This window comes from Falco naumanni, chromosome 1 (genome assembly GCF_017639655.2).
Source record: "Falco naumanni isolate bFalNau1 chromosome 1, bFalNau1.pat, whole genome shotgun sequence".
In the NCBI taxonomy this organism is placed as follows: Eukaryota; Metazoa; Chordata; class Aves; order Falconiformes; family Falconidae; genus Falco; species Falco naumanni.
The window spans coordinates 93,801,890-93,818,483 of NC_054054.1; the positions used below are offsets into that span (position 1 = coordinate 93,801,890).

The 16,594-nt window shown below is 61.2% G+C and overlaps 1 protein-coding gene across 1 annotated transcript; it reads left to right on the forward strand.

Annotated features, from left to right (window-relative positions):
- Window positions 1–1,297: 1,297 nt before the first annotated feature.
- Window positions 1,298–13,526, forward strand: LOC121094168 (proline dehydrogenase 1, mitochondrial-like). The gene is made up of 14 exons (XM_040607407.1): window positions 1,298–1,601; window positions 2,124–2,332; window positions 7,827–7,861; window positions 8,189–8,338; window positions 8,482–8,546; window positions 8,944–9,060; window positions 9,199–9,278; window positions 9,554–9,635; window positions 9,957–10,049; window positions 10,158–10,304; window positions 10,481–10,656; window positions 10,748–10,846; window positions 11,235–11,323; window positions 12,470–13,526. The coding sequence occupies exons 1-14, from the start codon at window positions 1,299–1,301 to the stop codon at window positions 12,655–12,657; spliced, it is 1,833 nt and encodes a 610-aa protein (XP_040463341.1). The 5' UTR covers window position 1,298; the 3' UTR covers window positions 12,658–13,526.
- The last annotated feature ends 3,068 nt before the right edge of the window (window positions 13,527–16,594 follow it).

A 16,594-nucleotide genomic window follows, 5' to 3' on the forward strand; every position in this document is an offset into this window, starting at 1 on the left:
CTACAGTGGTTACAGTTTGCTGGACTGGAGGTTGCTTTGGAGAAGAAAAATTTTGCATCGCAGCTGTCGGAGGCTTCTCAAAGCTTCGGGTTCTTCCTCTCCACCCCACTCCCCACTCAGGACGTGGTTTCCCACCTCAGCAAAGCTCGCAAGCCTGCCGCCGTGCCCTACCGGTGCTGCCTGCGCTGAGCATCCCCAGGCACGAGATGTCACTGAGGAGCTGGGTTTGGGCAGGGCTGCACCCGCCCGGTGCCACCCTCCGGCAGCCACGGCAAAACCGGGGCTGGGGAAGTGGCCACGGAGGGGAGGCACGGTCACGGGGAGAGTTCACGGTCGCGGGGGGGGGATGCGGCTGTGGTGCTGCTGCGAAACGATGTTGCAAAAGAGGAAGAGAGCTCCCTGCTCCCCCGGCCGGGAGTCGGGTGCCTGTCTGGCCGCGGGGTGCCCGTGAGGAGCTGGGTGGTCTCCGGAGCTCAGCACCGGCTGTGCCGGGGGGAACAGCCCAGGCAAACCCCCGCCCCGAGCGGCACAGACCCTCAGCCCTCCCCGGGGCAGGTAAAGCCCAGCCGAGGGGGCTGGTCTGCTGGCACAAGCCCCCTCCCCCCCCAAGCACCCCAGCACCCTTGAACCCTGAGCAGACGAAGGAGGATTCAGCCGAAACCCCCAAATGGTTCGTGCACAGACCAGGGGGAGCAAGCACAGGAGCAAGCACAGGGACGTGCGACATCGCCTCCGTGCCAGGTCACCCGGCTGTGACAGACCCCCCCAGGGGCCTCCCAGCTCGGTGGGCTGGACGTGCTGCAGCCCGCCCCGGGGGCTGCTACGAGGGGAGGGGGACCCCCTTGCTGGGGCTGCTCCAAGTGGTCAGAAGCCCCTTGGCCCTGCCGGGCCTGGGCCCAGCGCCCCCCCCGAGGGTCCCCCCGATGGGGCGCCCCTGGGATACCTATACCTCTCGCTGGGCACCCCCCAGGGGCACGGGGCTCCCTTCGCCGCCCCCTCGGCCCTCCCCAGCGCTGCTCCAAGGGCGAGGGGCTCCCCCAGGCCACCTCTCCCCGCCCCACCCCCCCCCCCCCCGGGGTTCCTCGGAAGGGACGCGCCCCCGGGGCAGGCTAACAGCGACGGAGACGGCACAGGGCCGGGGGCTGCGGGAGGGGGGCGGGGCGGGCGGGGCGGGCGGGGCGGGCCCGGTGCCAGAGCGGCGGCAGGGCCGGGACGCGGGGCGGGGGAAGCCCGGCGGGGCGGTGCCGGGCGGGCGGTACTTAAGGCGGCAGCGGCGGGGGGGCGGCCCCGCCGTACCAATGGCTCCGCCGAGCGCTGCTCGGGCGCTCTGCGCCGCCGTCCGCCTGGGTGTCCCCCGCCGGACCCGCTCCGCGCCCGCCGCCGCACCCCGCGGAGCCGCCCCGGCGCCGGCTGCGGGTAGGGGGGCCCGGCCGGTGTCGCCCACCCCCCCTCCGCGGGGTGCGGAGCGGGGGCCGCCGCCCGCCGTGGATTTCGGGGACCCCCGGGAGGCGTTCCGCAGCAAGAGCAGCGCCGAGCTGCTGCGGGGGTTGCTGGTGCTGGGGCTGTGCGCTGTGGGGCCGCTGGTGGAGCACAACCGCGAGGTGCGGGGGGGGCTGCCGGTCCCGGATGGTGGGGTCTCCCGCCGGGCGGGGGGGGCTGCCGGTTCCGGGCAGGGGCCTGGCCTGGGCGGGGCGGGGGCTACCAGTCCCGGGCAGAGGCAGTTCCCCCGCCGGGCCGGGGGGGGCTGCCGGTTCCGGGTGGGATGCCCGGGCTGAGGGGCTACTGGTTCTGGACCGGGAAGGGGCTGCCGGTCTCAGGTGGGGGGGTCCTGTGCTGGCCTTGGGGGGCTGCAGCTCCGGGAGGGGGGGGTCCCGTGCCGGGCCTGGGGGGCTGCTGGTTCCTGGCACAGAGGTTCTTGTGCCCGACCGGGGGAGGGCGCCGGTCCCCCGCCGCTGCGGGGGCTTCCCGCTCCGGGGGCTGCTGGTCCCGGGCAGGGGGGATTCCTATGCTGGGCCTGGGGATGCTGCCGGTTCTGTACCGGGGAGGAGCTATCCGCTCCGCGGGGCCGCCGGAGCAGGGCGGGTGCCGGCCAGCGGGGTCGCTGAGCTGTCGTTCTCCCGCAGCTGCTGCAGCTGTGCCAGCGGGTGCTGGGGCAGGCGCTGTTCGAGCGGCTGATGAAGATGACCTTCTACGGGCAGTTCGTGGCCGGGGAGGACCAGGAGGCCATCAAGCCGCTCATCCGGCGGAACCAGGCCTTCGGCGTGGGCGCCGTGCTGGACTACAGCGTGGAGGAGGACCTGAGCGCCGAGGAGGCCGAGCGCAAGGACCTGGCGTGAGTGCGGGGCCCGGGCGGCGGCGGCGGGAGCGGGCCGCTCCGCTATTGGCTGCGCCCGCCCATCCCCCCGCTCCCATTGGCTGCGCAGCGCTGCGTCACAGCCCCGCCCCCCGAAGCGCGCCGGGGTGCGCCGCCCCCTGCCCGCACTGGGGGGCAGACCCCCCTCTGTGCCCCCCCGCGGGGGTGTAGCCCCCCTCATCCCTCTGCACAAATCGGGGTGCAGCCCCCCGTCAGTTCCACCCACTGGGAGGCAGCTCCCCTCTCCATCCCTCCCTGTGCACAAACTGGGGTGCTGCCCCCCACCTTAATTCCCCCCACTGGGATGCAGCTCCTCCCTCCATCCCTTCCTCTGCACAAACCGGGGTGCAGCCCCCTTTGTTCTTCCCACACTGGAGTCCTGTCCCACTCAAACTCCTGTACACCGGGGTGCTGCACAGCCCCCCACCCTCCTGCATGCCCTGAGGTGCTCCCCACCTCCTTTGAGGCAATTGCCCCCCATTTCCCGTTCCATCTGGGGTGCTGCACACACTGTCCCCCTTTCCCTTGCCTCTGTTGGGGTGCTGCCCCCCTCCACTGCCATGCATACACTGGGATCAGTCCCCCCATCCCCCTTTTTCCTACCCCCAGCAGGGTTGTGTTGCCCTGCACACACTGGGGTGCTGCCCTGCTCTAATCTCCCTTCTCCCCCACACTGGGACACCACTCCCCACGTTCCTGCTCCCTCCATCCCCCACCGTGCACCCACTGGGGTACAGTCCCCCACCATTTCTGCCCCCCCCATCCTGGGCAGCTTTCCCTGCCTCCTGCGCTCTGCCAAGAGCAGGTGCCAGCCCAAGTCATGGGTTACTTTCCACTATTTGGGCTCCAATTTTGGGCAGCTCAGCTCATCTGATCGATGGGCTGCTGGTGGCACCCCACAGTCACTGGGGTGGGTGGTGTGTCCCCCCCACTCAGGACGAGGGTGGCCCTGCCAGAGGACACAGGCTGGGGATGCAGCGCGCAGCCAGGGAAGGCTGCAGCAGCCCTGTGTCCCTGTTTGCAGCCAGGGCCACCGTCCAGCTGCCACATGCTTGTCACATGGTGTTAGAAATGCAGTGGAAACTGCTTCTTGGGGTCATTTGCAAGCGGGGTTTCGGGTCAGTGTGGTGATGCAGGTGCTGCTGCTGGGCTCCTCCCAGCTGCTGCTAGGAACCTTATCTCTGTGTCCCACCCAGGCGCTGCTTATCAGGGACCCCCACTTGCTGTAGTGGGGTGGTAGTGCCCCTTGCTGCTGCTGCCAGAAATTCCTGTCAGCACCAAGGTCTCGCCTGTCTGTAGCAAGCACAGGCAGCTTGCAAGGGCAGCGCTGGCATGGGAGCTGGGTGGGGGGGAGGCAGGACTGTGCCTGTCCCAGCCCCTTGCGGATTGAATTGCAAACTCTTTTTTTTTTGTATATAAAAGTTTCAAAATACCTGACTGCAGCCCCCTGGCTGTGGGATGGCTCTCTGGGAGGCACAGAGCAGCGGTGTTTGCAGGAGCGGCTGGTTTCTTCCCTGGGCATGCAGCCATGGTCCGGACACATTGCTCAGCATCCCAGTGGGGGCTGAGCTGGTGGTGCTGGTGCTGGCACTGCTGCCCTACTTGGTCTGGCTGTGCCTGTGCTGAGTGCTTGCCTGTGTTGGACCACTAAGGGCTTTGGCAGGCAGGTTCTGCCCACGCCTGTGTCCTGCTTGCTCATGGGGGGCTGGATGTCAGGATTTGTGAGCTCTCAGCTGTGCTTATCCCCCACCAGTGCAGATTTGGGGGTTGCATGTGTGGGACTCCTTGCTGGATGAACTCTGCCTGTGCTGTGCGAGTCATTCCCACCCAAGAGAGCTCAGCAAAGCCACACACTGGACCCTGTTCCCCATTGCTCCCGATACCACCCTGCCTGAGCCCCAGTGGGGTTTTCCCCAACAAAGGGGGATGCCATATCACCCAGGCATATCACAGAATGGGGACAAAGCCCAGGGGAGGTGTGGGTGGCATCAGAAGGACTGTGTTGGCCCATGCCAAGCATCGCTCCGGATCCTCCTTGGCTCTGTTCAGGGTAAAACCCCAAATCACCAGTGCTTCTGCTGGGGTGGTGCTCACGTGGTTGAGAGGGGTGAGTGGTGCTGGGCTCTGGAGTTGCATCATGTCCTCCTTTCAGTGCTTTGGGGGTTTTACCCCACTGCCAGCTGGGGAGCAGAGGCACAAACCCAGCACCGTTGTTTGGCCTCCTGGTGCCATCTGCTGTCTCCCCAAGCTGAGCTGTGCTGGCCCTACCAGTGCAGCCTTCTCTTCTGGAGCAAGTTGGCGACAACAGCAGGAAAATGCCCTTTCCTCCCCGGCAATGGGCCATGGCCACTCCTTGTCACAAGCTTTCTGGTTGGGAATACCAATGCAGCGTGGGCAGGCACCGGCTTATCCTGCCTGCTGCAGGCTGATACTTGCCCTGCCCTGCCTGGGCTGGCATCCAGAGCTGTGCCAGGAGTCCTTGGTAATGTGCTGAAGGCTCTGCCAGGTCATGGTGGTGTGGCTGGAGGAAGGTATCCTGCAGGCAGCAGGACCTAGGTGCTGCTCTGCTCCTGGGGCAGCATGTGGGCTGGGGGCTTTGGGATGGGTGCAGCCCTGGTGGGGTGTGGAGATGCAGTGCTGCGGCTGGGCAGGCCCTTCTGTTCCCTCTGGGGTGAAACAAGGAGCCCCCCCATAGTGGAGGTGATTATGGTCCCCTTGCATCCTTGGGGCCATTGCTGGCTCATGGGCATACCAAGATGCTGGCATCATGAGCCAGAAGGTGGGTTGGGTTTGTGCTAGCATGGGCAAAGATAATTCTGCCCCAAGCACTGCCAGAAACCCTGGTCGGCTCTGACACACAGCTGGTGGACTTTGCTTCCTCTAGAGATTTCTTTTTTGGACACCTGATATCTACCCCAGTGTGGGATTACAATCCAGCCTGGCCAATCAGCCTCCCAGAGCTACTGCCTCCCCTTCTGCTCCCAGCGCTGCTGCCTCCCCTACTGCTGCACCTGCTGTGCTGCAGCTCCTCAGGGTCACAGCATGGTCTCTGTGGAGCTTGAAGCTGTGCAAGGAGGTCCTGTGGTGGTCCTGGGCTGGTGCATGCTGGCAACTCATGGTGCATGCTTGAAGGACTTTCCTTCTGCCAAAAGTTTTGTTTTATTCCTACCTGCCAGGTTTTAAGCATCACCCATAGCTCCAGTCTGGGCTTCACGTGACTGAGTTTTTCCTTGGGTCTGGTAATTGGGGGACAACTTCTCCCCGGTGTTCCCTCATCCCCTTTGACCGAGCCATTTGCTGACAAGCAAAGCAATATGCTGTGCTTTGGCACCCTCCTGGTAACCTCCAGGGCAAAATGGATTATTGCCTACTTATTTCTGACAGGTGGACCTTTGTGCTTCTCCTGAGACGTTTTATTTGAGCCTGATCAAAAACTTCCTGAAAGCCAGTCTGCTGTGTCAGCTGCATTACCCTTCCCAGCAATCCAGCGAGCTGCTTCAAGTGTTTGTAACCTGCTTTGCAGCACTTGGAAGGCCTGCTTGGTGCATGCTTTGGGCGAGTGTGAGCTCCCAGGTCCTGAGCATCCCTTGCAGGTGGCTCCTTTCTGGTTACAGCCTGCCAGAAGTGTTTGGACAGTGCCTGGAGATGTGTCCTGCTCTGGGAGACTTGCTTTTCGTTTGCAGAAGGGATGGCCAGGTAGAAGCTGGGTTAAGTGGCACTTGGTTGGTGTAGGAATGGCTTTGCTGGCCAAGACTAATATTACAAAGAAAGCAGATAAGCAGGAAGAGCTGTTTCTTCAGCTGGAAGGAGCTTCCTTTATTTTGCTTGATGCAGAACAATAAAATGAGCACCGTGGCACTGCTTTGAATGCCCCCCTGGGGGGGGGTGAAGGGCTCAGTACAGTCATGCAGCAGGAATGCTGCTGGAAAGGGTGTGTTTGCCTTCAGGAACGCAAAACCCTCAAATTCAAGGGTGCTGTTTGCTAACGGAGTTGCATGTGTTCACCCCGGGTAGGTCAGAGGAGGCTTTGCCCACAGCATCTCAGGTGTTGGACACAAGCTGTGTGTTGGGGTTCAGAGCTGTCCTGCTGCGGCTGAGACCTGCCCACAGGACCCATCTCTCAGCATGTCCTTAGAATTACAGCAGTGTCCTGCTGAAGCCTTCCCCAACGCCACACCGCCTGCTCCAAGGGGACCTTCCATCCACTGAGGGCTTTGCTGTCGCATCCCGGCCCTGGGTGTATGACGTCCACTCCCTTCTTTCTTCCATCCTCTGTATTCAGGAGCAGAAAGCTTCTTGACCTGCCTTTGTGGTAGCAAAATCAGGGAGCAGAGCCTGCTAGATGTGGTGCCTGCTACTCCCAGTGAGCTCTGACTGCTCCTGCCCCAGTTCACGCCAGGCTTTGCTGCATTTTGAGCAACGTGGGGCTGTTCCTGGCCAAGAGGAGCAGGAGGGAAAGGCTTTTCTCTGCTTGTTTATGCTTCCAGCAGCCCCTAATCCCTGTCACAGGGTCTGCATGTGAGAGAACATGTTCTGGGACCATGCCACGTGCCTCTGTTCCCTTGCGTGAGTCCTCTGGTTCCAGATGGGTGGCTTTGCTGCTTGCCTCACAGCGTGCTTCCCCGCCGTTGGGCACGGCCACTTTTGGGACAGTGACTCCAAAGAGGAGATCTCCTGGAGGAGGTGGCTCTGCTGTCACTCAGGGCTCCTCTCCAGGGGCTGGGAGAGTTCTAGGGTGAGACCCCAGGTCTGTGGGCTGGATATAGGGTGTCAGCAAGAAGGCTTGGCTGCTCAAGCTCAAGGATCTCGTGACTTGGCCAGCATCCCCCAGGCTGTCAGAGCCCTTTTATCTCTGTGGCAAAGATCTTGGGCTTGAAATTACATCCGGGATCAGCTGGAGTTGAAGCTGAGACTTTGTTTATAAGCTGTTGGCTCATGCCAAGGCACAGAGGAGCACGGGGTGGCTGAGCTGCAGGAGGGCACCCTGATGGCTTGATGCACCCTTGGAACCTAGAGGAGCCTGTTGCTTCATGGTCTGGCTGCTGGTGGTGAGGCATTGGGCTGCAGCTTGGTGCCACCACAGTGCAGACTATAGGCTAGTGTGGTTGGAGACACATCAGCCAACCCCACCAGGGCTGACCTTGTTCTTGCCCTTGGGCTGGGCTGTTTGAGAGCAGCTCTGGACCCTGGGACAGAGCATCCTCCCTGTGCAGCCTCAGGGCCTCCAGGTAACACTTGCCTGGAGATTGAAACCCCGTTGCTTTCCATTTCCACGGATGGGTTTGGGGCATCTGACCTGCCAGCAGAGCTCATGCCAAACAGCGTTTGAGCCCGTGGCGATGGGATGGTGAGGGAAGAGCAAGGTCCAGCGCCAGGCTGGTGGCAGGGGAGCCTTGGAGCTGCCCTGGCCACCAGCGGGGGGTGGCAGGGGAGTTGCTGACCTGGCCCTTATCTGCCTTGTTTCTCTTCTTAGCTCCTGCACCTCTGCAGCCGAGAAGGAAATGGGAGGTGAGTGACCCAGCCTCTTCTGCTGCCAGGCGATGGCCTGAAGGGTCCAGGCACTGTGAGCCTAGCGTGGGGGAAGGACCCAGCTCCCACAGCCTCAAAACATGAATTAGATGAGGAATATCTTTGTTCTTGGGCAGCCCTGCTCCTTGGCAAAGGCTCAGCCTCTGCTGGGGCAACAGAGCAGGCAGGGCATGTTGCAGCCCTCAGGGGCTCTTTTGAGGTCCAAGCTGGAGCCCCCCTCCCCTGCACCCACGGCAGAAGCTCCTGGGACGTCTTGTGGGCCATGCAGCCCTGCCGAGCTCCTACCTCCATCCTCTTCCACCCCAGGAGCAGGACAAAGGGAGAAACAATACCAAGTCCAACGGGGATTTGGGGATCGCCGCGGTGGGGTCATCAGTGCTCGCACGTACTTCTATGCTGATGAGGCCAAGTGTGACCAGCACATGGAGACTTTCCTCCGCTGCATCGATGCCTCAAGTAAGTGCTCCGTGTGTCCTGAGCAGCCCCACAGTGCTTGGGGACTACAGGAACCCTGCAACCCAGCACTGTATCTCGGGTACCTTCCTTCTGCCTGAGCACCCTGCCTGTCGGGCTAGCTCTGTCTCTGTGGCTCCATCCAGGTGGCAGCTCAGAGGACGGCTTCTCGGCCATCAAGCTGACGGCGCTGGGCCGGCCTCAGTTCCTGGTGAGTGCTGAGGCTGTGACCAGGGTGAGGTGGGTCAGAGCCAGGGCAACAGGTAATGCTTGTGTGGGAGCAGGTGCTTTGGGGTGCCAGGTTTGCTGCAGTAGCCTCTTTACTGATGGCAGAAAGCAGTAGACACCAACGGGTTGTCCCCAAGAACCACCCTGGAGACCCTGCCTCAACTTCTGGGGATGCATGGATAGCTCAGAAGTGTAAAGGTCTCAGCATGAGGGTGTGGGGGTCTGTACTGCTAGGCTTGGCCCCTGCTTGGCCAAAGTGCCCTGCTATAGGGTCGGGATCTGCCTCAGGCTGGGTATGATCTTGCAAAGCCCTGCCATGATAGGCTCCAAGCCAGCTGGGCTCCAACCCAGGTGTCTCACCTTGAGCTCTGTACCCACAGCTGCAATTCTCGGAGGTGCTAGTGAAGTGGCGGAGATTCTTCCACCAAATGGCTGCGGAGCAGGGCCAGGCTGGGCGGGCAGCGCTGGAGATGAAGCTGGAGGCGGAGAAGCTGCAGGTGAGGCAGTGGTGTCTGAGGGAGGAGGCTGTGCTGCCAGGGATGTGCTGCTGGAGGTGGCCGATGGCTGTAGAAGTCCCAGAGCAGCCCTAACCTGTGACAGTAGCCCCTTGGCACTGATGCTCCTTTTGGTGGTAGGAAGCCCTGGCCAACCTCGGCATCGCGACCAAGGCGGAGAGCCAGCACTGGTTCACGGGCGAGAACCTGGGCATGAGCGGGTAAGCTGCCTGTGACCTGGGGGTACTGCGGGATGTGGATGCTGGGGGGACCTCATCCCGCTTCCCAGGATGGTGGGGCAGCAGTGAGGGGAGGTCTTCAAAGGCCAGCGCTGGCTTAGCACAGCGACCAAGCATAGAGGTCTGGGTGGAGGTGACAAGATGGGTCAGGGTGACACACGCCACGCACCCCGTTTGCTGGTGGGGGTCAGGAGCTGGTAGAGACCCCCTCCCTGCCCCTGCAAGACACCAGTATGGACCTGGCTCTCTGCTCCCAGCACTGTGGACCTGCTGGACTGGAACAGCCTGATCGACAGCCGCACCAAGCTCTCCAAGCTGCTGCTTATCCCCAACATGCAGGTGGGTACCCATCTACGCTACCGCCGGAGCAGCCCCACAGGGAGGGCACTGGGGGTTTTGGGGAGCTAGGTGTGTGTCTGCTGCCCCCCAGCCCTGCCTGGTAGCTTGCTGGTGGCTGTGGTGCCGGTTGGCATCTGTGCTGCCAGGGCCTGGCCGTGCTGTGATCCAGTGTGTGCAGCCAGCAAGCTGGCAGGGTGGGCACCCCGTGCTGGCCGGTGGGTGCTGGGGAGCTGGTGTGGGCAGTGGCCCTGGGGATGGGCTTTTCCCAGAGGATGTTCGTCTCTCCTGTGGGCAGGGTGCCACAAGCTGTTGTCATTTCAGACAGGGCAGCTTGAGCCTCTGCTCTCACGCTTCACTGAGGAGGAGGATCTGCAGATGAAGCGGATGCTGCAGCGGATGGATGTCCTGGCCAAGGTAAAGAAGCGCTGGGGCTGGGGGAGCTGCGCATGAGCGCTGCTGCAGAGGGGGAGACATGTAGCAGGTGGCCCCGTGAACCCAACCTGCATGTCACTCACCCCCCAGAGAGCCGTGGAGAAGGGTGTGAGGCTGATGGTGGATGCAGAGCAGAGCTACTTCCAGCCAGCCATCAGCCGCCTCACCCTGGAGATGCAGCGCCGCTTCAACAGGGATCGAGCGATTATCTTCAACACCTACCAGTGCTACCTGAAGGTGAGGTCCGGCAGGAGGCTGGGCAGGAAAGACCTGCTGGAGCAGCTGGATGGAGACCGTGGGTCCTGAAGCCATGGCGATGCAATGGTGCAGCTCCAAGGCTGGCTGCCTGAAGGTGCAGTGCAGAGGTGACACTGGTGCGATGACCTTGTGCCATCTCTTCCTTCTGGTCGCAGGAGGCTTATGACAATGTGACAGTGGATGTGGAGCTGTCACGCAGGGAGGGCTGGCACTTCGGCACCAAGCTAGTCCGTGGTGCCTACATGGAACAGGAGCGGGAGAGGGCGGCCCAGATTGGCTATGAGGATCCCATCAACCCCACCTATGAGAAGACTAATGAGATGTACCACAGGTAGGGGACAGCCCTAGCCGTGGTCCTTCCTCCCGCCCCACCAGGCACATGCTCGAGTGGCCTCGCCACACAACCTCAAACTGTCTTACAGGTGCCTGGATTATATCTTGGAGGAGATCAAGCACAGCCGGAAAGCCAATGTGATGGTGGCATCTCACAATGAGGACACAGTGAAGTTCACCCTGCGCAGGTGGGTGCCAGGGAGGCAGCATGGCGTGGCAGGGACTGGGGGGCTTGAGGGATGTGGGGGCCCAGTAGAGCCCCGTGGTGAGATGTGCTGTGACTTGTCAGGTCTCCTGTGTGCTCCCCTGTGGGATCCTAGCTTCCATCTGGTGCTCAGGGCTTGGAGCTGGGGCACAGCACAGTAGCCCAGAGCAGCTAGAGCTAGCCTCATTCCCCCACCCAGAGGCTGTTTTAAAAACAAATCCCTGCAGTCCTTGCATTCCAGTATCCATCTGGGACATGGTCAGTGCCGTGCTGTCATACTTGGAGATGATCCCTGCTCCTCTGGCAGGACATGCTGCCCCTGCATGCTCTGCTGTCTCTGCTCTTCCCTAATGCCAAGACTTGGCTTGCAGGATGATGGAGCTTGGGATCCATCCCTCAGAGAAGAAGGTGTATTTTGGGCAGCTGCTGGGCATGTGTGACCAGATTACCTTTCCCCTGGGTGAGTGCTGGGAGCCGGGGGGACTTGGCAAACATGCTCCTGCCCCACCTTGACCCCTGGGGTCTCGCTGAGTAGATGCTGTGGGGTCTGAAGGGTGGATGGAGCCAGGCTATGGAGCAGGGCTGGCTGAGGACAGTGCCTTGTTGCCTCTTCCCCAGCTGCGTGGAGTGCTGTGACCCCTGCACGAGTTTTGGGGATGATGTAGATGTAGAATCACATCTGTCTCCTTGGAGGCCCCATGAGACCATAATGGCTGGGCAGGGAGATTCCTGCTTTGGACTACAAGCTGAGATGGGGGTACTCCTAGGAGGGGCAGAGGCTGATCCTGGCAGCCAGGAAGCCCCTCCTGTATGTCCCTGGTCTGGGAGTGCTGCTTTGATCTGCTGGAGGTGCACATCCAGCCCTGGCCTCTCTGCTGCTGGGGTGGCAACAGCCTCTTGCATGACCTTGTCACTTCATCTGCTGATGGCCCAGGCAGCGGAGCAGAGCTCTCAGGGGGCCTGGCAGAGGGACTTGCAGGGGTCCAAGGCAGCACGGGCTCAATTCAGGGACTGACTCCCCCTGCTCATACCAGTGTCCAGTGCGGTGAGCCGAGGCCAGGAGAGCAACAGGAGGCAGACCGGGCAGTTGTCCAGCGTGGATGCTGCTCTGTCCTGGAGTTCCCCTTGCAAGCGGGGCTTGGCTGCCGGTCTGCAACCTCCTCCGGTCACGCTGGAAAAATGTGTTAACTTGATGTTTCTGGTTGAATGCTTCTTGAATTGGCCCAGCCCTGGCTGCTGACATTCCCAGGGCTCCTGGTGACCTCGGCCCGCTCCCCCTGGCGCCTTTCCAAGCTCCGGGTGCTGAGATGGGGAGGGATGTGCTGCCGCTCCCCCAACCTGGGCAGGCTCACGGGGCTGCTCCTGGGACTCCTCTCCCTGGTGCTCAAGCGCAGCCTCCAGCTGCTGCAGCCCTCCTGCCCACCATCCCTGCTCCATCAGCACAGCCCCAGGGGCATGGGAGAGCTGGGGGCTGTAAGGGAGGCTTTTTCCCTTATTTCTTTTTATTTTGCTCTTTTTGTTTTTCTCTCTTTTTTTGGTTTTTGGGGGGTTTTGGTGGGGTTTTTTTCTTTCTTGTTACTTCCTTGACCAGCCTTCCTCCCTCCAGGTCAAGCTGGTTTCCCTGTCTACAAATATGTGCCCTACGGACCGGTGAATGAGGTGCTGCCCTACCTGTCCCGGAGAGCCCAGGAGAACAGGGGGTTTATGCAGCGGGCGAACCGGGAACGGGACCTTCTCTGGAGGGAGGTCAAGAGGCGGCTTCTCGCAGGCAGCCTCTTCAGCCCCAGCCACTAACCTCACCCTGGCACCCAGCCCAGGGGCTCCTGTGCCTTCATCTATAACCACTACTGCCCTTCCCCATCCTAATTCTGCTGCAGTCCCCCCCCAGCCCCCCTTGTCCTGGGAGGGGATGTGTCCTTGTCGCTGTTTGAACCACATACACCTTCTGGAGGTCACTGCTGTAGGGTTGCCCCAGCTGGCACTGCCCCAGGGGATGTCCCTCTGCTGTCCCAGGGGCTCCTGAGCTGTGGTTGCCCTGGGCTGTCTCAGGGGAGATGTTGGGGCTCCTCTGCCAGACCTCCTGCCTCCGTGAGCACTGTCCCGGGGTTTTCCCCTTGCAGGATTGCACAAGGGGCTTTGGCCACCCGCTCTGTGCCACAGGCTCAGGTCTGGGGCAGGCTGGGTGGCTCGGGAGCAAGCTGGCCTCTGCCAGAAGCCCCTCCGGCCTCTGCCACAGCTGGGGTTTAGTCTCTTTCAGCTCTGTGGAGACAGATGCCAAAGCAGAGCCCACCGTGGGTTGCTGGGCAGGGGCAGGATGAGTCCCTGCTGCCTGTCCCAGGGCAGATGCTACCTGGCTGCTCAGCAGCTTTGCACAGACCAGAGCTGGGTCTCCCCACATCCCACCGGGCTAAGCAGAGCCGAAGCCCCGTGGGGTTGCCCATCCTCAGGCATGCCTCCAGCAGGGCAGGAGGGGTGAGGGGAGCTGGCTGGTCCCATCCCCTCACTGTTCCTGCCCTGCCCACAGTCCCAGCTCCAAGGATGGGCCAGGTCTGTGCTGCAGGCGGGGGCAGTGATGGCGTGGGAGCACCAGGAGCCAGACCACAGCTTGGCTCTACTATACACTGGATTTGCAGAGGATGATGATTAAATCATAACTGTTCTTGCTCCTGTCTCTCTCTTGGACTTACAATGGGCAGCCATCTGTCCCCAGGCCATGCTTCACTGCCCTGGTGTCTCAACGGGAGGTTAGTGCCTGCCCTCGGCCCCCTCCAGCTGCGTGTTTGGGCTGGAGCTGAGGCTGAGGCTTGGGGAAAGGAGCTGGAGACAGGCTGTGCCGAGGCCAAGCTTCTCCAGGCCTGGGAATGGAGCTGTGTGGAGCTGTCTGTGATGGGCTGTGGGGAAGCAGGGAGACCTGGAGTATCCTACTAGCTGCAGAGGGAGGACGGCAGCTGTGGGAGAGCCTCTGCTCCCCCAGAGATCTGCTTTTGGGGGACATGCACCTTGCAGGCTGTGCCTGAAATTAGGGGCAGTTTGTCCTGGGCTTGTTTCGGGCTGTGCGGGACCGCAAGCACCTCTGGGAATCCTTGCCTGGCACCTGAGAAACCATCTCCTTTTTCCCCAGGTCAATCCCTCCACTTCTGGTGAGCCACCCCTAAGCCAAAGGGGTGACGTTTAGGCTTTCCAGAGATGTTCACCTATTGCCTCTTCTCTAGCTGAGATTCCCATGCCTTAATAACACCCAGAGGAGCAGGGAGCATGGCTGGAGCACGGGGCCAGGGTTGCTGGTATTTAAAAGCAGTGCTGGTTCAGGCAGCAGCTGGGGTCCAGCTGTTTCAGGAAGGAGAGGAGATGTACTCCCAGGACTGGGCTGCCTCCAGCCCATGCAGGATGCTGCAGCAGTGGCATGGAGCACGCTGCTGCCCCATGGTTGAACTCAGCTGGTGTGGCTGGACCCAGGGCTGGGTGCACAAGCAGCTGTCACCTGCTGCAGGCTTCTGCAAAGATCCCTGGGTACCTGTGTAGCTATTGCAGGAGCAAACGCTGCAGCTTCATGCACCAGTATGCAGCCTTTCTTGGCCAGCCTGCTTTTTTTGGAGTTAATCCCCTTCCCAGCCCTCTTTCCAGGATGGAAACATCAGCTCCACTGCATGTGTGCAGGGGGAGTGCTGCTTGCTGCTGTCTGCAGGGGCTGTGTGTGGGTGCAAGGTAGCACGCCCTGCCTACCCAAGGTACTGGATGCCCTCGCAACCCCCCAGATCCCCATGTTCCCAGCAAATTTTACCTGTGCTCAGCCAGAAAACATCAACCACTCCTCTTATTTCTGGGTGCATTGATCCAACCAAACCCTCCCTCTATCTCAGGCTTTCCCCACGCTGCCCAGTTTTGGCTTTTGCTGCTGGAAGCTGCTTTCTTCTAGCCTCGAAGGAAGAGGAGGCATGAACCAGTAGTGGGTATGCTGGTAACTCGTGCTGCAGCACGCTTGCTTGCAAGGATGCTGGCTACAGCAGCAGGGGGAGTTGCATGGGGAAAGAGCCCGTGTCCTTGCAGCAACCATCTCGGCAGCCTTGTGCTCAAATGCCATGAGCAGCCCAAGTGCACACGTGAGCGTGGGCTCCTTCCAAGGAGCAGAGCCTGGCCGCGTCCCCACAGGATGGTGACGAGCACCTCATATCGTATGACTCCCCTGCCTGCCCTGCCGTGCAGCCCTGCCTGCTGAAACAGCTGCAGGAGTTTTTGAACCATTGACAAAATTGCATATTTTTCCTTAGTTTTGCATTCGAAAATACTATAGTGCTGGGGTTTCTTTTTTCTCTGCTATTTTCCAAAACACGCTTCAACAGGAGGCAAGCACCTGGTGGGGTGTTTCCAGCCTGAGTTCTGAAAAAGGAACTGCAAATGGTGGCGTAATGGAAAGCATCAAGCGGTGCTCTCAGAGCCCTGGCATGGCCTGCTCTGCAAAAAGGCACCAGCAATAGCCTTGCTGGGAGCAGAAGGAGAGGTGGGATGGGTGGCTGATACCCGCAGGCTACGCAATCCCCCAGCCCTGGCAGCACCAGCCAGTCCAGACCATGACATCCCCAGCCCCGAGCACCATAAATCCCCCCTGCACACCCTCAGCAGCTTCTCCACCCTCTGGCTACCAGCCTGCAGCATCTTCTGCTGGACCAGCTTATCCCTCTAGCTACGGCCCGAGCCCTGCCCTGGCATGGGTTAGACCTAGTAAAAGCAGAGCAGCAGAGGACACGCTGCCTGCCTGCAGGAAGAGAAGCGAAAGCTGTTTACAGAAGCCAAGAAAACAGCCAAAAGCAAATGCATCCTTGCACAAAGCAACAGCGTGGGGAAGGTGCGGTGGTGTGAGCCTGCTCTGCCTTACCATCGGGATTCCCTAAATCCTCTCTAGCAGGATGCTGCCCAACTCGTGCCTACTGCAACGGAGCCTTTGCATCCACAGGAAACCCCTGGAGGTGTGTGGCCCTCAGAGCCAGCTCCGGGGGAGATGCACACTGTCCACACACCCTTCCACACCTCCTTGGAGGCAGCCAGCACTCAGCAGGAGATTGACGCAGGTGTTTAGCTGCATTTTGTGCTACCACGTGGGAAATGGTCAGGGTGCCCTCCATCCATGCTTTCATCACAGAGCTATCACATGTCTCTAGAGCTCAGACAAGCTTGAGCCACCTCTTGCAGTGACCATTAAGCTGAAAGGCCAGCTGGCACGAAACCCTGGTCCATTCAGTACTGCTGAGGAGGTTTATTGACTGGACTGCTCCACTGGGCTAGAGGTGTGGGACCAGTGTGGGTGCCCCAATTCCCAGCTGTGTCCTTAGGGTGGTTTAACCAGTGGCTGCTCTGAAGCCCTGCTGTCCCTGTTCAGGGTCATGCTTCCTTGGCTGTGCTACTGCAGGCATCGCTTGGCTCCCATGGGTCACTGAGCAGTTCCCAACAGGCTGGTCCAGGGGCTGTTGGACACCAAGGGCTGCCAGACACATGGAGATGCCAGACCACCAGGACAGCTGGACCACCAGGATAGCTGGACCCCAGGACTGTCACACACTTGGGGCTGCCAGACCCGCAGGACAGCCAGACCCTGGGGCTGTCAGGCAACTGGAGCTGCTGGATCCCCGGGTCATCCAGATGCTGGGGCTGTCGGTTACCCTGGGGCTCTTGGGCACCTGAGGCTGCCAGTCCCCTAAGGCAGCCCGACCCCAGGGCCCTTGGGCACCCAGGGCTG